The sequence below is a fragment of the Podarcis raffonei genome, chromosome 2 (assembly GCF_027172205.1).
Source record: "Podarcis raffonei isolate rPodRaf1 chromosome 2, rPodRaf1.pri, whole genome shotgun sequence".
Classification (NCBI taxonomy): Eukaryota; Metazoa; Chordata; class Lepidosauria; order Squamata; family Lacertidae; genus Podarcis; species Podarcis raffonei.
In genome coordinates this window covers 15,131,495-15,155,021 of record NC_070603.1, presented here as the reverse complement: position 1 = coordinate 15,155,021, position 23,527 = coordinate 15,131,495, and the positions used below count along the sequence as shown (strand labels likewise).

The 23,527-nt window shown below is 45.8% G+C and overlaps 2 protein-coding genes, 1 long non-coding RNA gene and 2 other non-coding genes across 8 annotated transcripts; 4 read left to right on the top strand and 1 right to left on the bottom strand.

Moving 5' to 3' along the window:
- Positions 1-7,628: 7,628 nt before the first annotated feature.
- LOC128407087 (uncharacterized) lies at positions 7,629-8,147 on the bottom strand. Its single transcript, XR_008328715.1, has 2 exons — positions 8,017-8,147; positions 7,629-7,859 (listed from the first exon to the last, which is right to left on the bottom strand). It is a non-coding gene; the product is annotated as an uncharacterized LOC128407087 (long non-coding RNA).
- On the top strand, positions 7,819-14,426 carry ATG101 (autophagy related 101). Of its 4 annotated transcripts, none has more exons than XM_053375052.1 (3): positions 7,819-7,911; positions 12,532-12,788; positions 13,911-14,426. In XM_053375052.1, the coding sequence occupies exons 2-3, from the start codon at positions 12,537-12,539 to the stop codon at positions 14,313-14,315; spliced, it is 657 nt and encodes a 218-aa protein (XP_053231027.1). In that variant the 5' UTR covers positions 7,819-7,911; positions 12,532-12,536; the 3' UTR covers positions 14,316-14,426. The 4 variants fall into 4 exon arrangements, with proteins under 4 accessions (XP_053231027.1, XP_053231026.1, XP_053231028.1 ...); XM_053375051.1 differs by lacking the exon at positions 7,819-7,911 and adding an exon at positions 7,977-8,079; XM_053375053.1 differs by lacking the exon at positions 7,819-7,911 and adding an exon at positions 7,984-8,079 and having other exon boundaries at positions 12,536-12,788.
- Positions 14,427-16,377: 1,951 nt separating this feature from the next.
- ATP5F1B (ATP synthase F1 subunit beta) lies at positions 16,378-23,349 on the top strand. Its single transcript, XM_053375050.1, has 10 exons — positions 16,378-16,562; positions 18,130-18,312; positions 18,951-19,125; positions 19,869-19,990; positions 20,275-20,459; positions 20,744-20,902; positions 21,564-21,686; positions 22,003-22,215; positions 22,400-22,601; positions 23,114-23,349. The coding sequence occupies exons 1-10, from the start codon at positions 16,427-16,429 to the stop codon at positions 23,206-23,208; spliced, it is 1,593 nt and encodes a 530-aa protein (XP_053231025.1). The 5' UTR covers positions 16,378-16,426; the 3' UTR covers positions 23,209-23,349.
- Positions 18,364-18,436, top strand: LOC128409688 (small nucleolar RNA SNORD59). The gene has a single exon (XR_008329299.1). It is a non-coding gene; the product is annotated as a small nucleolar RNA SNORD59 (small nucleolar RNA).
- On the top strand, positions 20,137-20,208 carry LOC128409689 (small nucleolar RNA SNORD59). The gene has a single exon (XR_008329300.1). It is a non-coding gene; the product is annotated as a small nucleolar RNA SNORD59 (small nucleolar RNA).
- Positions 23,350-23,527: the final 178 nt, after the last annotated feature.

The window sequence follows — 23,527 nt, the reverse complement described above, 5'->3', positions numbered from 1 at the left end:
CACTCATCTCGCTTTATTGGCCGAGGGAGCCAGCGTACAGCTTCCGGGTCATGTGGCCAGCATGACTAAGCCACTTCTGGTGAACCAGAGCAGCGCACGTAAACGCCGTTTACCTTACCTATTTATCTACTTGCACTTTGACGTGCTTTCGAACTGCTAGGTTGGCAGGAGCAGGGACTGAGCAATGGGAGCTCACCCCGTCGTGGGGATTCGAACCACCGACGTTCTGATCAGCAAGTCCTAGGCTTTGTGGTTTAACCCACAGAGCCACCCGTGTCCCAGTATTTTGGGCTAATTTACGTTGCTTTTTTATGGACCCAGGTGATGGTGGGCTTACAAATTCAAGGTGAGTAGGCTAACTAGCCCTCGCCATTAATTTTTGTTCTTCTGTCTATAGCCCTGTTTTGAGGAGTTTGTATGCAAAAGAGGTCACCTGTCTTGTAATGCCTCGGCCCTGAGCACAGCATAGAAGTAGCTGCACTCAAAATGCAAGCCAGGATATTTCCCCCCCGACTGCATAAGTAAAATGTCTCTACTACTTTACAGCAGGCATGTCCAAAGTCCGTTTTGGGGGCCTAATCTGGCCTGCCGGTTGGTTTAATCCGGCCCCTGTGGCAGTTTATTTCCTGGGTTAAATCCTAAAAAAACCTCCACAACTTCAATCCTAAAAGGTCAACAACTTTGGTTGGCTCTTTGGTCGGCCCTCACGGCCCCTCTGGAAGGACAGATCGTGAAGCTGAGGCTCCAATACTTTGGCCACCTCATGAGAAGAGAAGACTCCTGGAAAAGACCCTGATATTGGGAAAGATGGAGGGCACAAGGAGAAGGGGACGACAGAGGACGAGATGGTTGGACAGTGATCTCGAAGCTACCAGCATGAGTTTGACCAAACTGTGGGAGGCAGTGGAAGACAGGAGTGCCTGGCGTGCTCTGGTCCATGGGGTCACGAAGAGTCGGACACGACTAAACGACTAAACAACACCACGGCCCCTCACTTCATCAAATCTGGCCCTCTTTGAAAAAAATTTGGACACCACTGCTTTACAGTCATGGTTAACAGTTCACAAGTTTGGCTGCCAGTGACTAGAGACATAGGAGAATTCAAAACGAAACAGGAGAGGAAATTGCCAGTTCAACCCATGTCTGGAACAGAAATTAATCCAGCAAACAAAATCTGTATTCATTGTTGTTTATAGTCTGCAAATGATATGTAACTGATTTCTCTTCCCCCACCTGCCACTTGCATTGGAGTTTCCCTTTGCTTTTAAATGAATGCTGTGTGGCATTATACAATTAATTACATAAAGTGGACAGCTAAGCAAATAACGTTGGGGTTTTTCGGTTGGAAACTGAACTGCAGCAGAATGTAAACAGCCGCTGCATGCAACTAACACTGGTCAGAACAGATGCCTTTTTACATCCTTACCAGTGAACTTCTTTTCACACTAAAAATCATTCCTTCTCTGATCTTCATGCTGCAATTCAAAAGTCCTCAGACCCTCCAAATCAGAGAATGAAGTTAGAGATAATACTCTACTCCACACCCTCTTGTCATCAACCTCTGTCTGGCTCTGTCTAGCAGATTCGGAATGAAATGTCTCAACAACAGTTGTTCTAAATTACTTGCTTTTGACCCCAAGTGCTCAGAAAAATCTGTCAAAATCTTCAGTCGTTTGAAAACCAGGAAGTTAAATAAAAAATTAACATCAGGGAGAACCTTTCGTGTGGTTAATGAGCATATTTTGCAAAATTACAAAGAGCACGCCTTTTTTCATCTTATTTAAAACAAGTGTAAACTGAAAGAATTTTTATCAGATTTGCTGAAAACCTTTTCTCTCATTGAGATGCTCCCCTGTCATCATTGACCTTAGCCAGGCCTTTACTCTCTGCAAGGTACTGAATAGCAACTCTATGCTACAAGCGGTGCATGGCTGAGCAGATGAGCAGCGCCTTTTTTTGTTGTAGAGTAAAAGATTGCCGCCTCTTTTCCTAGGTCTGCTATGTTCAGCTCTTTTAATTGCTCTTTGCTGAGTTTCTTCTCCTGTCACACGGAGTACCATAGTTCAGCTTTGGAGTCAAAGTCTTGCAACTTATAAAAACTTGAGAACTGCTTGGCTTTCATCTTGAATGCTCATCTCGAAAATAAGGCAGTGTAGAGCCAAAATTGAAAAGGCAGGTGAAAGCTCTTCTGAGAAACGTTGCTCTAACAAAGACACTAAAGAGTTCAAGTAAGGAATTACAGTGGTACCTCGGGTTAAGTACTTAATTTGTTCCGGAGGTCCATACTTAACCTGAAACTGTTCTTAACCTGAAGCACCACTTTAGCTAATGGGGCCTCCTGCTGCTGCCGTGCCGCCGGAGCACGATTTCTGTTCTCATCCTGAAGCCAGGTTCTTAACCTGAAGCACTATTTCTGGGTTAGCCGAGTCTGTAACCTGAAGCGTATGTAACCTGAAGTGTATGTAACCCGAGGTACCACTGTACTAGAAATCTCTTCCGGACGCTGGAGGGTTGGAGCCATGTTGCTGTCTTCCAACAGATCTTGACACCACCAATTCCACTCCAACTTCCTCAGCAATCTTGTAGACATCCTCTATGAGCTCTGTAGCAACTTGCTCTGCATCACTGCGGCGAGTTGTTTTTGGTCTAAGGATCAGTTTGATGTGCTCTGAAAAATGGAGCAGGTGCAGAATTTTAGAACTGCAGAGCATTTGCCACAGATTCCAAGGCAGAATACTTCGCTATCAGAGCAATGATGAATTGAGCTTCGGTGGCAGCAGAATGTAGCTATTTCCTTTGAGCGATAATATATCCAACCCATCAACGATGCTCACAAAATCCTCTTGGAAAACTGCAATACTTTTGTACTTTTGGGACGATCGTGTCTCACAGAGGAGTGGAATGTTTAGAGCGTAGTGTCTGGGCTGAACGATGGGGGTGGAGACGCTCCTTCAGGTATACTGGGCCAAGGCCGTTTAGGGCTTTAAGGGTCAGCACCAACACTTTGAATTGTTGGGGTCCCTTCCAGGGCTTTTTTTTCCTGGCGGAAATCACCAGAACTCAGTTCTGGCACCACCACTCAGGTGGGCGCCATTGCCATTATGAGAAAACAAGGGAGGGGTGTTCAAGGTGAGTTCCGGCATCTTTACTAGAAAAAATAGCACTGGTCTCTTCCAACCATGGATGGACTGCCTCCCATCAAGTAAATTTAACAAAAATCAAAATACTTAACTGAAAGTAGAAATTATCAGAATATTTGAAATTGAAATGCTCCCTGAGGTCACTTGGATGATGTTGCGGCGCGTTCTAGTGACTGCATGCAACTAACAAAGCTCAGAACAGAAAATGGTGCTTTTTTATATCCTTACCAGTGACCGTCTCTCCACCCTAAAGTAGGGTTACTAGACATCCCCGTTTCCTGGGGACAGTCCCCAGATTTGCAAATTTCTCCCCAGACAAATTCCATCCCCGGAATGTCCCCAGATTTCATCTAATGTCCCCGGGAAATGTGGCAGCAGCAGCAGCAGCAGTCTCAGCAGCCCGGAGCCCGCCTGGTAGCACAGTTGGCTCTGGCCAGCTTCAGGAGCTGCCCGCTACCATGGTGCCCGCCATTTTGCCTCGCTGGAAGTCCCTATATGATGTGTTGCGCACAAGACACATCATATGGGGACTCGGAGTAGCGGCTGAAGACATGGTGCTGGGCGCTGCTGCTGGGCGAAAGCTGCGCAGGGTCGTTGGGTTTGGTGCACCACTGCAAATTGGCGCTCAGCTCGCTGTCAGCACCGCTGCCCAAGGCCATCGGCTTGGGCTCCAGCTCAGCCTTTGGGTGGTGCTTGGGCGGCTGTGGCTCTGCCATTGTGCTCCTCAACTTGCAAGTGGCGGCTCAGCTTGTTGGCCAGCTCGTTGCTGGCCATTGTGGACGAGAGGCGAGCAGCAGACGAGCTGATCTGACCCAAGTGTGCCTCCTCCTCACTGCCAGCTCTGCCCCGGACCCACTGACTGGGCATACCATGGCATGGATGGGCGGCTGCTGGACGATGCCTGCGCAGGAGACGCCCTGACAGACAGGCAGGGCAGCAGGAGGAGGAGGGGGTTCTGCTAATGCTTACTCCCGAGTAAGCCTGTAGGGCAGGGGTGTCAAACTCAAATTCATTGGGGGCCGCATCAGCAGTTTGGTCACCCTCAAAGGGCCGGTTGTATCTGTAGGACTATGTGTCCATCTTTATTATCATAAATTATTGTCACTGCATTCAATTATTACTGTTTTTTGTAATAATGTAGACGGTCCAGAAGGATGTTATGGTCGATTGTATCAAAGGCCGCTGAGAGATCCAGCAGAACTAGGAAACAAAGTTGTTACAAAGAATGAGCCCTAATGAGACGATCGCTGCAATCCTATGTGCATTTACTTGAAACTCCTGTCGAAGAAAGTGAGGCTGGCTTCTGAGTAAACATACACGGCATGGGGCTGTAAATAAAGTGTGTGTGTGTGTGTGTGTGTGTGAGAGAGAGAGAGAGAGAGAGAGAGAGAGAGAGAGAGAGCTCTGACAGGAAAGCATCAACATGCCTTGTGCACTCTCATTTTCCTTGGCTAATTCCCCCGCCCCCCCTTCCGTGGCTAGGCTAGGCGTGCACCTGTGAACACTGCAGGCAGGCTTTTAAGAAAATGAGTTTTGATATTCCTTTCCTCAAGATGAGCCCTTGTTTTTCGATTACTCCTTCCCCACTTTCGGAAGTTTCCTTGAGGTTAACAGACCCAAGGCTGTTTCCCAGCTCTCCGCCGGGTGACAGCAGTGCCCTATTGCAGGAGCGCCTTTTGTCCTGACATCAAGTGCTAATGCAATTGACCAATCAGTGCTAAGATGATGGGAGGCAATTGAGTAATTGTATTTTACTGATCACGGGGGGGGGGGCAATGTAGAGAGATGAAGGTAAAGCGGGGGGGGGGGAGATCGATGGAGAGCAGGAAAGCTTGTAAGCAATAAGGCTGGCCCGGGGCCCTCTCTCCAAATCTCGGGGTGCCATTGCATAGCACAAAAGGCGAAAGAGCGCGAGCGCGCTGCCTGCAACTGGATCTCCGGCTTCTTCCTTTCCTTCCCCGAGGCGGGAGGGAGAGATCAAGGTGGAGCTGCTGGCAGGGCGGAGAGCGAGCCGCCCAATTGTGTGAACGAGTGATGGAAGGGCAGCAAGGAGCCGTGTCAGATCTCCTCCCAGGAATGTGCCAGCGGGACTGACATGTGCCGGAAGGCGGGGAGAACCGCCCAGCGCCGCTGCGCGGGCGCGGAGTCCAACTTGTGGAGCTGAGATAGAGAGCCGGGCGCCAGATCGCCTTCCTCGCTTGGCTTGCCGCGAAATTGCAAGAGGAGGAGGAGGGAGGCGGCGGTGGGGGGCGGCTACACGGGCCACATGACGAGGTCTGGCGGGCCGGATTTGGCCGCGGGCCTTGTGTTTGACACCCGTGCTGTAGGGGATTGCAGTGCAAGGAGGGAGGGGGGGAGCATGGCTAGCGCTCCAAAAAGGCCGGGACCCAGAAATAATAATAAGTGTAAATATATGATGCAAAGAGAAGATTTGCATCATATATTTACGCCTATTATTCCTTCATGTTATAGCAAGTTTCTAAGAGACTAGATTATGTGTCTTTGTAAATTGCGTTTCTAAAGGAATTTTTGTTATTGCCAAATGCAAAAACTGTTTGCATTATTAAGTTTGTTATGAATAAAAATCATTTTAAGTTAGAGCTTAATAATTATTTCACTATTAATATACTTCTTAATTCGTGACCCCATGGACCAGAGCAGGCCAGGCACTACTTCTTAATTATAATTTTGTAATAACTTTTTTCCTTTTTTAAAAAAATAAATATTGATTGCTTGTGTCCTGGGATTCATTGAAATAAATCTGGCAACCTTACCCTAAAGACCATTCCTTCCCCCATTCAGACTTCATGCTGCACTTCGAAAGCCCTCAGACCCTCCCAAGTCAGAGAATGAAGTCAGAAATAATACTCCACTCCCGCCCAGAACCTACAGCTCGGAGGAAGCAGTTCAGAACTCCCGCTCAAACGCCTCTCTCTCTCTCTCTCTCTCTCTCTCTCTCTCTCTCGCTCTCGCTCTCTCTCCTCTTTCTTTTCCTCTCTGCCCCGCCTCTTCCGGTGACGCCGCGCGCCCCTTTGCTGAGCCTGCGCGTTCTTCGGAGGCGGAAGCGCGTGCGCGCGCTTTCAGCTTCCGCCTCAGTTCCAGTGACCGGAAGTGTCCGGCTGAGCAGGCGAGCGACAGGTGGCAACGTTCCGCCGCAGCAAAGACCCCGTCAAGTTTGAATATGTAAGGTGGACTTGTAGTGTTCTTGTGGCGCTAGGCCTGCCTTTTTCACGCCTCCTCCCCACAGGTTCTTCGCAGGGTGGTGGGCTTCCCTCCGCCCTGCCCGATTCCCAGCTGTTTCTGGGGGACCCTGCAGAAAACTTGAACTGGGAGAGAGAGGTCTGTTGTTGTTGTTTAGTCGTTTAGTCGTGTCCGACTCTTCGTGACCCCATGGACCAGAGCAGGCCAGGCACTCCTGTCTTCCACTGCCTCCCGCAGTTTGGTCAGACTCATGTTTGTAGCTTCGAGAACACTGTCCAACCATCTCGTCCTCTGTCGTCCCCTTCTCCTTGTGCCCTCCATCTTTCCCAACATCAGGGTCTTTTCCAGGGAGTCTTCTCTTCTCATGAGGTGGCCAAAGTATTGGATCCTCAGCTTCAGGATCTGTCCTTCCAGTGAGCACTCAGGGCTGATTTCCTTAATAATGGATAGGTTTGATCTTCTTGCAGTCCATTTAAAAGAATTATGAGAGGTCTAGAATTATGAGAGGTCTAGTAGCCACTAACTGGCGACTGGGGGTGGAGAAAGGTTTATATTGCCAGAAACAACGCGGGTTGTGTGTGTTGTGGCAGAGTGTCACCCCCTCCAGCAAGGATGATAGGATGTGTGTAAGAGTCTCTTTCCCTCCCCATAGCCATTTCTTCGGATTCAGCCTCTTTCCCCCCTCTCCTTTGCATGTTAGTGGAGAGAGAATTCTGACCATTAACTTGCATGACTTGTGTGTGGACATGGGCACGCAAGTGGTTTTGGGGTTTTTTTAAGTGACCTTGCAAGCAAGATTCACTTCTCACACTGCGTCATAAAGACAGTGCAGCAAACTAAGAACTTTCCATTTTTTTATTCCGCTTTACAATTGCACGTGGCGCAGAACGACGTTATAAACAAGGGAGATGCGGCGTGGTATCATACATCGTACCCCACGCGTGACAATGGCCATTTGAGAAAAGTACCAGCATAGTGATGCCTCATAAGCAAAAGCGGTTTCCAGTGTGGACTGCACCCCAAGGTGTGTGTCATCACTGGAAACCTCCCTCCCCCAATGTCCTGATCCTCAAAAGCATAAATCTACTGGAATGTAAGCCTGAGGGCAACAACGGTGGTATGTCTTTGTACTGAACTTTGTACAGAAGCCCGCTCTCCTTTGGATAGTTACCATCTAGCTTGATGGATTCTGGAAAACTTGAAAGCTTGCGTGCTCTTTTGTTTGCATTTTTATTTAATAGTTGGCCTAATAAAGGCATTGCCCTTATACGGATTTTTTTGGGGGGGAAACTTTAGGTATTTTTAATGTATACATAAGTGGGTATTTTTTAAAGCCCCAAAGCTTTCAATTGACAGCACGATCCCATCGCCGGAACTATAGGTGGCAACACAGAGTTCGCTCCGTTCCGCAGGACCAGGAAGTGGCGCCCTTGTGACGTTCCATTCTCGCTGCGCGTCGTTTTGTTTTGTTGGAACGTACCACGAGCGACGGGGGGGGGAGCTTGCATTCCCAAACCCCTAGAAGAGAGAAAGGAGTGAAGCCACGCCTAAAACGAGCTGCATCGGTTACGTAACAACCCTTCTATCGTTACATACATCTCAGAGGATGCGGCAGGAATAATAGCACCGGCTTGCGTTAAAGGCTATAGGTCTCTCCCCCCCCCTTCCCAGTCACCTTTGGTTGGGCTGGTCCGAGGGTTACGTTGTTCGGCCTGGGAAGCATCAGCGGTTGAGGCAGGTGAGTCTCCAGTTCATATTCTCAAAGGGGGGTTGGGGGACAGCTCGCCTCCCTCTTTCCGCGCTGTGAGCGGCGCGCGGCCCCTCGGCCTGCTGGTTGCCTTGGTAACCAACCGTCGCCACCCGCTCCCGCCTGTGGCTTCGTGGCCTTTGAAGCCACAAAACTGGTAAGGGGCGAGCAGTGCCATATTTACGTATAAGCTGAACAAGCTATAGCTTAGGGCCTCGCTCTCTTGGGGGGCCCAAAAAAAATTAAAGAGGGGGAAAAACCTGGATGTACGTTTCCAAAATAGCACTGGTTTGAATCATAGAATCATAGAGTTGGAAGAGACCACAAGGGCCATCGAGTCCAACCCCCTGCCAAACAGGAAACACCACCAGAGCAATCCTGACATATGGTTGTCAAGCCTCTGCTTAAAGACCTCCAAAGAAGGAGACTCCACCACACTCCTTGGCAGCAAATTCCACTGTCAAACAGCTCTTACTGTCAGGAAGTTCTTCCTAATGTTTAGGTGGAATCTTCTTTCTTGTAGTTTGGATCCATTGCTCCGTGTCCGCTTCTCTGGAGCAGCAGAAAACAACCTTTCTCCCTCCTCTATGTGACATCCTTTTATATATTTGAACATGGCTATCATATCACCCCTTAACCTCCTCTTCTCCAGGCTAAACATGCCCAGCTCCCTTAGCCGTTCCTCATAAGGCATCGTTTCCAGGCCTTTGACCATTTTGGTTGCCCTCCTCTGGACACGTTCCAGTTTGTCAGTGTCCTTCTTGAACTGTGGCGCCCAGAACTGGACACAGTACTCCAGGTGAGGTCTGACCAGAGCAGAATACAGTTTGCTCATTACTATATATAGGATGCCTACATTCTGCTATTTATAATTATTAACAGTATGCATCATATATTTACACCTATTATTATTTCATGTTATAGCAAGTTTCTAAGAGACTAGATTATGTGTCTTTGTAAATTGCTTTTCTAAAGGAACTTTTGTTATTGCCAAATGCCAATGTGTTTGCATTATTAAGTTTGTTATGAATAAAAAAACTCATTTTAAGTTAGAGCTTAATAATTATTTCACTATTAATATACTTCTTCTTAAATGTATTTCACTACAGTAGTACCTCGGGTTACATACGCTTCAGGTTACATACGCTTCAGGTTACAGACTCTGCCAACCCAGAAATAGTGCTTCAGGTTAAGAATTTTGCTTCAGGATGAGAACAGAAATCGTGGTGCGGCGGCAGTGTGAGGCCCCATTAGCTACAGTGGTGCTTCAGGTTAAGAACAGTTTCAGGTTAAGTACAGACCTCCGGAACGAATTAAGTACTTAACCCGAGGTACCACTGTATTAATATACATGGTGAGTCCTTTAAAAGAGGCCACGTGGATAGAGTACACATGTTACACGGGGCCTCTTTTAAAAGACTCACCCTGTACTTCTTAATTGTATTTCAGCTGAACAATTACTTTGATAAAATACATATTTTTTTATGTGCAAATGGCTTTAGATACCCGTTAGGTACATAAATTACCATATTGCTTATGTTCAGCACAAAAAACAGCGACAATTTGTGGTTGACAAAGGACAGCTGGCCATATAAAGGGCCCCATTACCTTGAGTAGCTTAGGGCCCCATCAAACCTAAATTTGGCCTTGGACAGGTGGGTTATTGTTCTGTTGTTTTGGTTTAATTGTCTTGTCTTTTATTTTATTCTGAGGACCACCCTGAGATCTTTTGAAGAAGAATGGTATATAAATTTAATAAATAAAAAATATATAATTGAATAAAAAATGAGCCCTTTTTTTTGGATGGGGTTTAACTGCATATTATGGAGCAGCCCCACTTCCTCACAAGGTTGTCATGTGTTGCCTCCCAGAAGTTGGCAGGGTTCCGACCCGGTGAACCCTTGCTTATAAATAATAGCTTCTTAAAATAGGACTGGATTAAGACCTTTTGGAGGCTTTGAGCACTGAAAAGTTTATGGTCTTTTTCATATCCTCCAACTTTTCTCCCATGAAAATAGGGACGCCCTATTAATAATAATAATAATAATAATAATAATAATAATAATAATAATAATATTTATGCCCTGCCCACATGCTTCTAACATGTATAAAAGCTTCCCAAACAGGGCTGCCTTCAGATGTCTTCTAAAGGTTGTATCTCCTTTGCATCGGGGTTGTGTAACTCCATACCCTCCAAAATGCCTATTATGAAAATGGGGACATCCTAAGGAAAAGCAAGCTATTCCAGAATCAAATCAGAAACTGGGACTGTCGCTGGAAAATAGGGGAACTAAGTGGGTCTGAATGATGTCAGGGGCCAGGGTCTGCTCTTTCCATATGTGATTCGAAACAACAACAAAAATTACTAAGCTGTAAAATGAAATGTTGCTTTTCAAAATGACGCAGAACTTCTATGTGTGCTGCAACATACATGTGTGTATGGCATGTGCAGCAGATGAAAGGATCTAATTTCCTTGTATTTATTTAAACATATGTTAGTTAGGATACCCCCTGGTTTAGATAAGTAATAAAAAGGGAACAGAAAAATGGGGGAAGAGTGTAATGGAGAGTAAGGAAGTCTAACAAAGCTCTAATTTCCCCCATGATGGCAGATTTAAGGGTTAAAAAAATCATATTCTTTTAAAAATGCCTACATGGGTTTTTTGGGTGGAGGGATGTGTTGCTTTTGCCCTAAGCACATGCCTATTGAGTAATTTAGCACTGTACTTAAATGGCACCTGTTAAGAACTCACAATTATAATTAATTACATTTATATCCCACCTTTCCTCTGAGTTTCTCAAGGTGTATGTGGTTCTCCTCTGCCATTTTATCTATACAACAACTAGTGAGGTAAGTTAGGCTGAGAGGTAGTGATTGTCCTAAAGTCACCCAGTGAGCTTAATGACGGAGCAGAGATTTGAATCCTGGTTTCCCACTTACTCTGGCAACCTGGCTTTAATCATGCACTACGTTATTTGTTTTTACAACAGTCTTGCCAAGTAGCTCAGTATAGCTTCTCAGGTTGTCAGATCACAACCTAGAGAGTGTACTTTACTTGACCTGCTGACCTGCGAAAGATAAGCACATTATTTTTTTCCTGGCATGCAGATGAAATGATAGGCAGAGCTTCTGCTTGATTTCTCTGCATGCTTGACTGCTTTTAAAGGGCTCAGGCAGCGACCTGGCGTGAAACATTTTCCATAATGGAACATTTGCTGCTCCTGTATTTTCTATAGAAAAATGGTCATTCCTAAAATGCATTGTTACATAAATTAGTTACATAGGGTTGCATGCAACATTGCACAGGCAGTGCTGTGAAGGTAAGAACTGCTGAACCTTCCAAAATTCCCTCTTCTGCACATCTCTAAAAAATACAAAAGTTCTGTTATCTGTTTATCCTAGGGAACAGCTTCCTACAAGACTCCTTCCCTGGGCAACTGTTCACATGAGTGTTCAGGCTAGTTCAGGGAGGATAGTATGCACAAGCTAGTTTCACAGGATTAATCTGTGCTTCTTTTAATTCTACTTAGGTTTTTGTATGAACTTAGAAATGTTGAGCAAAAGTCCAGGGTATTTCTCCCATCCCTTCTGGGACTCAAGCAATGGTTTCTTATTTAGCAACACTCAATTTTAATATTAAATCAGGAACAGATAGCAAGCCTACAGTCTGGCTATATCTGTGTCTTTTCTGATATTTTAAAAATCAGATTAAAATATATGAAGCATGGATTAAAGGGATGAAGGAAAATAAGCTGTTTTTCAATGCTGTTTCTCATTATAATAAAACCTCTGAATTGTGAACAAAAATAATCTAAGCTTACTAGCAGAAGTATTGCTAAATGATCACCGAGGAATCTCCGCAATGAAATTCAGCTTATTCAGGTGCAGTTCCAAACTGAAACCACTAGAGGGCAATCTGGACACTTGCTTGAAGTCAGCTGCTATTTGACATTAAGGTCTACCTTTAAGTCACACTTAAAGCACGTTTCGCCCCTCAAAGAATTCTGGGCATTGTAATTCGGTCAAGGATTTCTGGGAATTGTAACATTGTGAGGGGTAAACCACAGTGTCCATAATTCTCTGAGGGAAAGAGAATTGGAGTTGGAATTCCACTGTTGATGTGGAAGAAAGACGACAAAACAAATCTGTGTTGCCATTTTGTTCTTTGTGTTACACGGATAAATTGATTTCCTTGCAGAGGAAGAAAATGAATCAAGTGTTTTTATTCTCCTTCATCACAAAAATCCCCCTCTTCTCCCATTTTGCACAATTATTTTATCCCTGGCTTGTTATTTTCATTTAAAACCATCTCAGTTCACTTTCACAATAGCTTGACACTTTCCTGTTGGGTATTCCTACCCTCCATAAATATTGCCATTCTCTGTTTTGGTTGCACTGCTTTGTTAATGGGAGGGCAGCTTATCTATTTTCCTTTGCAAAAGCCAGGATGAACTGCCGTTCAGAGGTACTGGAGATATCAGTGGAGGGGCGCCAGATTGAAGAAGCGATGCTTGCCGTTTTGCACACCATATTGCTCCATCGCAGCACAGGAAAGTTCCACTACAAGAAGGAAGGGACCTACTCCATTGGGACAGTCGGCACACAAGATGTTGACTGCGACTTCATTGATTTTACCTATGTTAGAGTTACTTCTGATGAGCTTGACCGGGCCTTGAGAAAAGCTGTTGGGGAATTCAAGGTAATGCTTGCTATTACTCACTGTTTATTTTTTAAGTACATGAGACTGCCCATGAAGACGGTTCAAAACTTCAATTTTTCCAAAATGCAATTGAGCCACCAAGGTTTGGGCAGTGACCAAGAGAATGGAACATGTGACGCTAGTCCTTTGCCACCTTCACTGGTGACCAAGTTCTTTCCAGTCTCATTTCCCTAAATAATAGCCTGCTACTGGATAGTTTGCAGAATCACCTCGTCCCATATAAACCTGCTCAAGAACTCCATTCCTTTTCTGTGTCCAGTAAGTCTTTATTGCAGTTGTCTCCAGGTCTGCATGGAATCCTTCTCCACATATCTTAACAAGTGTTTTGTACAGCATGGCTGGGTGATAGTTGTGACCTTTTTAAAGGGATTTAGTACACCAGGGAGTTCTGTCTCCAGTTTTATAAGCACATTGTTTTGCTCAACTGTTCAGTGGAATTGGGTTAGATTTCTATCATACTAAGTTTGATATCATATTAAGTTGTAATCATTCAACTTGTTTTTATTATTGCTTGTAAGCCGCTCTGAGCCCGGCCTTGGCTGGGGAGGGCGGGGTATGAATAAAAATTATTATTATTATTATTATTATTATTATTATTATTAAACAAATCCCACATACTATCAATTAATGTACATAATTTGGAAGACATGTTTTTTAATCTGCATTCTGGTAACTTAGCAGTAGGATGTTTAAATTTGAAATTTGGTATTATATGAGAAATAAAAATGGATGCCAGGCACAGTGAATGACAATGCCCATGTAGGGCTGAAGGGAAAAAACTGGAATGAATGTAGAAAGACACGGTCTTGTGTAGTGTAAAGCCATCCAGCCAATTGATGACTGGAACCAGAGTTAACTCCTTTTAGCAAATATTGCCTTGAGCAATCCTCAGTCTTGGGAGTCAAGAAAACGTGCTTGATCTTCAGAGTTCTGAAAAGCTTTCAGATCGTATGAAATTTTGGCCATACAACAGTCTATCCACCTTGAATGTGGATGCACAGCACGATTCTTAATACAGGGAGCAGTGATTTCTATATGTTGTGAAGAAGGTCTTTGGGAATCAGCATTGTAAAATGTCCATTGGTGGTTCTGTATTCCCAGGATGCACTGCGGAACTCGGGCAATGATGGGATGGGCCAGATCTCGCTGGAGTTCTACCAGAAGAAGAAATCACGGTGGCCATTCTCTGACGAGTGTATCCCATGGGAAGTGTGGACGGTCAAAGTGAACGTGGTGAGCCTGGCTAATGAGCAGGAGCGGCAGATCTGTCGCGAGAAGGTTGGTGAGAAGCTCTGTGAGAAGATCATCAACATTGTAGAAGTGATGAACCGACATGAGTACCTGCCCAAGATGCCCACCCAGTCTGAGGTGGACAATGTCTTTGATACGGGGCTGCGGGATGTCCAGCCCTACCTGTACAAGATTGCTTACCAGATCACTGACTCACTTGGAACCTCTGTCACTACAACCATGCGGCGCCTCATCAAGGATACCCTGGCACTCTGATCTCCATGAGACTGTAGACCTGACATTATTGAGAGGCAACATGAGCAACTGGCTTTCTGTCCAAAAGCACCAAATACATATTTTCTCCCAGGAAATCTGGGAGTCTTGATATCCAGGTGCCCTGTTCTAATTTATTAATTTCCAAGTATCTCCAGGGCAAAGACAGAACCAGCCCTGACTCCTGGGTTCAGTACACCAGTTTACGTGGAACCCAGCCTCTCGCAGCAGAAAAGGAAACCAGGATTCTTCCTTCAGCCCCCTTTTCTGTTAGACTTAGCTCTACAAGCTTAGAAGGTGTGCCTCTTCATGGGAGAAAATAGTGTGTATTTTTTCGTGAGCATTTCCCTAATATAGGACAGATAACTCCAAGCTTGGTTCTCTCCATGACCAGATGCCTTTATTTATTAACTGTAGAGTCTTTTGTTAATGGAAATCTGCCAGAGCTGGGGTTACTTATTTTGGCAAAATGGGTGCCTTTCATCCTGACTCCTTCTCCTTGATCCTTGACTTGGATAATTGAATAAGATTATAAGTCTCCCTGTCTTGTACATGTCGGTTAGGGCAGTAGAGGGCCGCAGACTCATTTTTTTCCTTGTGAGTCCTGGTTGCAAAGAAGAGCTAAGTCCGAAAGACCTGTTCAAAGGGCTGTCTTTAACTTGCCAATCTAGTCCTCAACAACCCCACAGTTGCTATTTCTCAGTAGAGTTTGGAAGTCAGGCATTTGCATTTCTAAAAATAAGGATCTTCAATTACTTGTATTTGTTTTTCCAGTGTAACGTAAATGTATAATAGTCTGAGAATTAAAATTAGAAAACCCAAATCTCTGCTCTGTCATAGTATATGCTATACAATAATTGTTTTCAGATGCCATACACTGAAAAGGTTGGGAAAGCGTCCACCAGTATGGACTTGGGCAGGAGAAACCTAGACTCAAAGTCCAAAATTCAGCTAGAAAGTTCACCATTGAGTCTTAACCAATCATCATCTCAGCCTAGTTTGCCTTTAGGGGCTTGCTGTGCAAATAAAATGAAAGAAAGGAAATTGATCTGTGGCAGCCTAACACCGTTGAAGGAAGGATGCAGTACAAATGTAACAGACAATGTTAGGCAAATCAACCTGTAAATACACATGTGCAGCCTTAAAAAGGTAAAGGTACCCCTGACCGTTAGGTCCAGTTGTGGACGACTCTGCGGTTGCAGCATTCATCTCGCTTTACTGGCCGAGGGAGCCGGCGTTTGTCCACAGACAGCTTCCAGGTCATGTGGCCAGCATGACTAAGCCACTGCTGGCGAAACCAAAGCAGTGCACGGAAACACCGTTTACATTCCCGCCAGACCCATTTATCTACTTGCACTTTGACGTGCTTTCGAACTGTTAGGTGGGCAGGAGCTGGGACTGAACAATGGGAGCTCACCCCATCTCTGGGATTCGAACCGCTGACCTTCCGATCGGCAAGCCCAAGAGACTCAGTGGTTTAGACCACAGCTCCACCCGCGTCCCTTACACGCATTCAAATCAGTTTGTTCAAATAGGATCACAGCCTTTCTTGCAGATACACGTACATTTATATCAAACTTAATTGGAATCTGAAATTACTGGTTCACTTTTACTGGTGGCTCTCCAGACGTCCCTTTGACCTAATAAAATGTTGAAAACTTCCAGTTTAAAGCAAGGACAAATCTGGGACACGTGCTCAATCTAGTCTCTTTGGTATACGCTTAAAAGTTAAACCCGCCTCCCCTTATTTTGACTAATCATATCCGTAAGGGCGGAAACTTCCACAATTCCGAACAATGATCAAGCCGGATTTTCCTTGAAAGGCGTCGGCTCTAGCCTGTAGCGGAGAGCTAAAGCGATAAAGAGCAGATCCCTGGCCCAATAGGCTACTTACTAGCTGGGCGCATTTCCCCATGGCACCTCCCCTCTCGCTTAGCCCTTCCCACCCAGCGATTGCTCCAGCGGGTGAGTGACAAGGCAGCTGACCCAATAAGCTTCAGGGAGCCGAACACTCCCCGGCCAATAGCCGACTCGGACGGCGCCATCCCGCCCTTCAGCCGGAGCTGACTGAGGCTGTCGTCGGCGGTTGCTCTTTCAGTCAGCCGGTGGCCGCCATGTTGGGCTTCGCGGGTCGCTGCTGCGCCTCTTCGGCCGCCTCCCTGCTGCGGCGGGGCGCGCGGAGCGCGCCGAGCCCGCTCCAGGACCTGCTGAAGCTCCGCGGCGGGGTCGCCTCAGCTGCCACCGAGGCCCGTGAGTGAGCGGAGGGCGAGGGAAGGCGCCCGAGGGCGGGGTCACCTTGGGGCCTAGTGGCGGGTGTGAAGCGCGGCGAGGACGGCGTGGGCCCAGCAAATCCTTATGCCGAATCTGCTACTCTGCGGCGGGAGGAGCTGCCTTTCAGGCTGCAGGGCCTTCCCTGCTGTCTTAAGTCAAATCTCTGCAGGCAGGGATTTTATTATGTTCATATATATGCTGTAAGCCATCCAAAGTGGCTGGGAAACCCAGCTAGATGGTCGGGGTCTAAATATTATTATTATTATTAGTATTATTAGTATTATTAGTATTATTAGTATTATTATTATTATTAGGGAGGGCAAACCTAAGAGGCCCCTCTGGATGAGCCCCACTTAGCCCACGGTCGCCTTCCTTTTTTGTCGTAAATTTTAATTGATTTTCATACAATTCAACAAATTCAATTCACAATATTCCCTCAGCATTTTGACTTCCCGGTCTTAACATCCACGGTGTTTCTGTTCAGATCCTTTTTACCTGCTACCTTAAATGTTATACTTCTCTATTACGGGTTCAGTTCTCATTTGGGGCGGGAGGGACGACACGCGTCTGTGCCCCCCATGCAGGACACGGGCCCCTCCTCCCAGCAATCGTCGTTCGGAGGCATTTCTAACGTAGGAATCCTAGCTCATCGGTTGGGGAAGCGTGCACGCGAAAGCCCCGTGGACGTGAGAGCGCAAAGCTGCCCTTTCACGCGACGCGTGGCCCCAGGCAAGGATCGGGGTTTTTTTGGAACTGGGAAGCGAAGGTGGCCTGTTTTAACAGCGGAGGTTGTTGCAGGGGAGCCGACGAAGAAGATGGCGATGGGGAAAGGCTTCCGCAGTGTGTCGGTGGCGGTGGTAAAGGGCTGGTCCTTGGTGTGCAAGCGTTTCCAAAGCACGCGAGACTAGTGCCTCTGTTTTCACCCTCGACAAGGCGGCCGGTATGAAGGGGCCTGGCCTTTAAGGCAGCCTTTCTCAATATGTGGGTCACCCGAGGATGTTGAACTACAACTCCCATCACCCCTAGCTAGCAAGGCCAGAGCTCAGGGATGATGGGAGTTGTATTCCAACAACATCTGGGGACCCACAGGTTGAGAACCACTGCTTTAAGGGAAGGTTATGCCAGAAACGGGGGGGGGGGGGCTGCTCCTGGAGTAGTGAGGGAGATGGGTCTGGGTTGGCAGTGCTGGACTCAACCAGGCCAGCATAGAGAGCTTCCTTGCAGAGTGTCTGCAGTGTACAGTGAGACAAGTAGAAAAGGCATCCGTAAGTGGAAACTGGCTCATGGGTGTATAAAGAGATCCATGTTTTGTGCTTGGGAGCAGTCTGTTCTCTACTTATTCTCACACTAGTAACCTCAAGGAGTTGGGAATGAGGGTTACAAGGTCACAGCCTGAAGTTCTCCTTGATTCAGCGGGTTCTCCAGGCCAAAAGGGTGGGAGTCTTGAGCTAACGCCTGTCACATTTGCTTCCTTTGCAGCCTTGGGGGTGGGGAAATACTCTGTGATAACCGCTTAATCATCATGTCTGCCATGGTTGTCCTCTAGGCCGGAACTATGCTGCACAGGCGGCTCCTGCAGCTAAAGCTGGAGTTGCCACTGGGCGCATTGTGGCAGTCATTGGTGCTGTGGTGGATGTCCAGTTTGATGATGCCCTGCCACCGATCCTCAATGCCCTTGAGGTGCAAGGCAGAGATACACGGCTGGTGCTGGAGGTAGCACAGCACTTAGGTAAGCACCATTTCTATTCCTTGGCTTTTCTCTAGTCATGATTTAACTCTTCCTTCCTTGATGATCAGTAAAATGACTTTCGTTCTTCTGAGCTTGCTGAAGCCATATTTATGATCTGAGAAGGATTCTTAAATCCACTGCTAACCAGAAGGTAGCTGGACACAGGGCTGTGTTGGTCAGTGTTGTGGCCCAATTTCAATTCTCAATCTCCAACCCAGGAGAACGTAGGAGTTTCTGAGGACAGTGGCATTTTATGGCCCAACGCAATAAGGAGCAGATTACCTATTTGAAATTCTCAAATAGGTAATGGATGCCTTTCCATCTTGACCTTGGTATCTGATTATAATGAGCTTTATGTTCTAATTTTGAAATAAATCTTTACTGAAGTGCTTTTTTAGTCATAAAACTGTTAATACAATGTACTGAATTGTAGCTCTGTTTTCTGTGTGTGTTAAATGGAAAATGCATTGTTTCCATGCCCAATGTTTATGTCATTCTCAAACAGAAGTAAAGCTTCCTTTAGTAATTTACCACAGGGGATTAACATGGAGTATTTCCCCCCTCTAAATATTGAAATGTGTTTGCACTCATCGTGCTTAGTGAGAAATGCAACTTACAAAGTTTGTTCTCCATTGTAGGTGAGAATACGGTTCGTACCATTGCTATGGATGGTACTGAAGGCTTGGTGAGAGGCCAGAAGGTTTTGGACTCTGGTGCACCCATCAGAATTCCTGTAGGACCTGAGACCCTTGGCAGAATCATGAATGTGATTGGAGAGCCAATTGATGAAAGAGGCCCAATAACAACCAAACAGTAAGTGTGAATCTGAGGGTTAAATGATAGGCAACCATTCATAGGCTGGTAGCAAAAGCATGTTAATTAGCGTACTTTCCATTTTATATAACTCTTGCTGTCTTCATGTTCAACTGTTGTTGAGCTTAGATAGCAGAGCACCCCTACAGTTTATGAGGGTCTGGAGAATTTTATGGCAGAAGCCATGCCAGCAGTTATTTCTTTCACGGTCATTCTTTAATCTCGCAGTTCTTAGAAGTTCTGGACAAGCATTTTCTGGCCATTAAGAGCTAGCCTAAGCAATGCACTGCTAAATTATAAACCATATTAATAGCAGCATGCTAACTATACAGCTGTGGAGCAGTTCCTGTATAACATATTACGATTGATGACACATTAGTTTTAGCACCCCATGCTAGAAAATGAAAATGAACTTAATCTAAAATAAAAAAAGTTTTGTTCAAAATACATATTTTAGATACTGCGTTTTTCTTATGGAACCTAGTGTATAGATTTCAAATCCTGCTTTTTCTGCTCCAACTCTTACTGAACTAAAACTAGACACGTGCAGTTTTTCTATGATTAAAACACAAATGAAATTATGGTGTTGCAGACTTCTTGGCCTTAAGCAGGCACAGTGTGTGAATACCAAACTGGGGCTTGGGTTTAAGAATTATTGGTGAACGCTTTGTGAATACCCAATATAAGAGCACAATTTTTCGTAATGTGTGGCCAACTGTCTTTTTTTCTTTCTTTTTTTGCAGACTTGCTGCTATTCATGCTGAAGCACCAGAGTTTGTTGAGATGAGTGTTGAGCAAGAAATCCTTGTGACTGGCATTAAAGTTGTAGATCTCCTTGCACCATATGCCAAAGGTGGTAAAATTGGTAAGCTACCAGAGGACCCATGGGGAAGAGATTCTATCTGGGGTAGGGTGGTCAGTGCCTTGAATGCCCAAGTTTCCTGCCCCAACAATTTGTGTTCCTCTACCATTAGGCAGTTAGAACCTAAAATCCTGACAACGGCTTTGTTTCCTTCACTGATGAGTAAATTTATGACTTTCGTTCTTCTGAGATTGCTGAAGCCACTCTTATTTCTGAGAAGGAAAAGGAGGAGAATGCTAGAGGGTGCATAATCAAAGGCTGAATACTAAACTGACTTTCTTTCCCAGGGCTGTTCGGTGGTGCTGGTGTCGGCAAGACAGTACTGATCATGGAGCTTATCAACAATGTTGCCAAAGCCCATGGTGGCTACTCAGTGTTTGCTGGTGTTGGGGAAAGAACTCGTGAAGGCAATGACTTGTACCATGAAATGATTGAATCTGGAGTCATCAACTTGAAGGATACCACATCCAAGGTGAGCAAGCTATTCAGGCTACGCAGGTGGGAAGGGACCAATCTAGGCCCCAAGAATTCAGTATCTAGTCTGGACCTTGCGCCAAATGCTCATAGGAAGCTAACAGAATTACTGAAGTACACCAGCTGAAGAGGCTTTCTTGTTAACATTTGTAGTAGCTAGAGCCTACCTTTGGAGGAAATACTCTCATATGTCATTTGAAGCTACCTTGGTGTGACCTGGGAGGGGCTGATGAGGGGCATAGAAACATTCTAACCCATAATGAATTTCCTCTTATCCTTCAGGTCGCACTTGTTTACGGACAGATGAATGAGCCACCTGGTGCTCGTGCCAGGGTTGCTCTAACTGGGTTGACCGTGGCTGAATATTTCAGGGACCAGGAAGGTCAAGATGTACTGCTCTTCATTGACAACATTTTCCGTTTCACACAAGCTGGATCTGAGGTAAGGCTGGATGTCCTAGGTTACCCTCCATCAGAACCTTCAATTAAGCTTGCTAGTGAGAAGGCCTCAGTCTTAAAAAAATGTGAGTTTCTGCCTTAAATGTTGGATGTCTCCAGGTGTGTTTAGGATCCCCTATCCCTTGAAGGCAGAAATTTCTAGTTCTTTGTGCCTTCTTCCTGTTAGGACCTCTGTTTTTTGCCATACTCGTTTCCTGCCTGCTTGAAAAACAATTACAGCTCTTGCCAGTCATGTGTAAATATCAGCTGTGTAAATAGTCCACAGAGCCTAGGACTTGCCGATCAGAAGGTCAGCGGTTCGAACCCCCGCAACAGGGGTGAGCTCCTGTTGCTCTGTCCCTGCTCCTGCCAACCTAGCAGTTCGAAAGCACCTAAAAGTGCAAGTAGATAAATAGGTACCGCTCCAGCGCGAAGGTAAACGGCGTTTTTGTGCGCTGCTCTGGTTCGCCAGAAGCGGCTTAGTCATGCTGGCCACATGACCCAGAAGCTGTACGCTGGCTCCCTCGGCCAATAAAGCGAGATGAGCGCCGCAACCCCAGAGTCGGTCACAACTGGACCTAATGGTCAGGGGTCCCTTTACCTAGAAGATCTTATATTTGTCAGCCACACTGGTGTTCAATTACTGCACATTTCTTCTCTTCCAGGTGTCTGCCTTGCTGGGCAGAATTCCTTCAGCTGTGGGGTACCAGCCTACTCTAGCAACTGATATGGGTACCATGCAAGAGAGAATCACAACAACTCGCAAGGGATCTATCACATCTGTGCAGGTAACAACTGTTAAAACAAGTCCCTCTCTAAGGATGGCAGAACTGCCCACGAAGTTCACTGTGTGCTTTGTTTAATAACAAACTTCATCCAGTTGCTCTCCCCCTTGATCCAACACAGCTGTTTTTCTTCCTTCAGATGGTTAACATTTAAAGTCATCATCATCAAACCTTTTATTGGCATCACATACAACATCCAAAACAGATCAATACAGAATTGCCACTTCCCCAGTGGCACGAAACATTTGCTAAAAGAAAGGAGGCAGAGCAGTTCTTGCATGTGCAATATGGCACTATAGTAAGTCTTTTCTCTTCACAGGCTATTTACGTACCAGCTGATGACTTAACTGATCCAGCCCCTGCGACTACATTTGCCCACTTGGATGCCACCACCGTGTTGTCTCGCGCCATTGCTGAATTGGGCATTTACCCAGCTGTGGACCCTCTTGATTCCACCTCTCGTATCATGGATCCCAATATCGTGGGGCAGGAGCATTATGATGTGGCCCGTGGGGTGCAAAAGATTTTGCAGGTGAGGAGGGTGGATTAGGCACACAATTACTTAATATCTAGTGCAAAAAACTATCTCTGCGCAAGTTTATGCCAGTAAACTTTATCCTCGCTGGTAGTACCACTGGAATGTAGATTTGGTGCATGGCCTGTTCTCCTTCAGGGTTCTTTTGCTGCTTTTGGTCACATGCATATGTTCTTTCTAGGACTACAAGTCCCTCCAGGACATCATTGCTATTTTGGGTATGGATGAGTTGTCTGAAGAGGATAAGCTTACCGTGGCTCGTGCCCGTAAAATTCAGAGGTTTCTGTCCCAGCCCTTCCAGGTGGCTGAAGTTTTCACTGGCCATGCAGGCAAGCTGGTACCCCTAAAGGAAACCATCAAGGGCTTCCAAGCGATCCTGGCAGGTAAGAAGTTGTCTTGGTATTTTATTTATTAGTTTTTATACCGCTCTTCGTCTGAAGATCTCAGGGCAGTTCACAGAATAAACACAAAAGTACATAATAAAAGCAAGAACAAAACAATCCTTCCCTTTCCCACAAACACTTTTAAAAGGGTATAGGAGATCAATCAGCCTATTTGAAGAGGAACATTTTTACCTAGTTCCTAAGGGTGTATAATGAAGGTATAATCCCTGGGAAGAGCATTCCACACCTTCAGCTATACAATGTCAGCAGTTTGCACTTCCAACCCAATTTATGGTAATTGGGGTAATCATAAATGGCCCTCTACAATGGGCATGCAGGTGGCTCCGGCCAGTTCATATTGATTTACCACTTACATCCTCCGTAGCATGGAAGGAAATCCTAAAAAGGGAACTGGGCAGATTTGCATGGCAGCACTTTAAACCAGTTTGCCAATCTGCTGCTTTTCCTGAACAGTTTGTTGTCTGACTTGCTGCATATCTTTTCCTTTGCAGGAGAGTATGACCACCTCCCTGAGCAGGCTTTCTACTTGGTGGGGCCCATTGAGGAAGCTGTGGCAAAGGCTGAGAAGCTGGCTGAAGAGCACTAATGAGTCTGTGGCTGAGGGGGAAATTGTTCTGCATCAAACTCTCCATTGGTTCATATTGTCCAGGTTCCCAACTGGGAAGTCGTGTAACATGTCTGCAAAGTATTTAAAGTTTTCAATAAAACTTCTGGTGAGATCGTAGAAGTGGCATGTCATGTTGCAAATGGTGACATGGGAGGTAATAGCACTTCTGCTGCAGTTTGCTGACTCTCTCTGCCCCTTAACTGCTGCTTGCCATTTCCCCAACAGTAGACCTGCTCATTCCTAAGATTAATGTGCTGGCATGCAGCCAGTTACTCATCTGCAAGCTCAAATTCCCTGG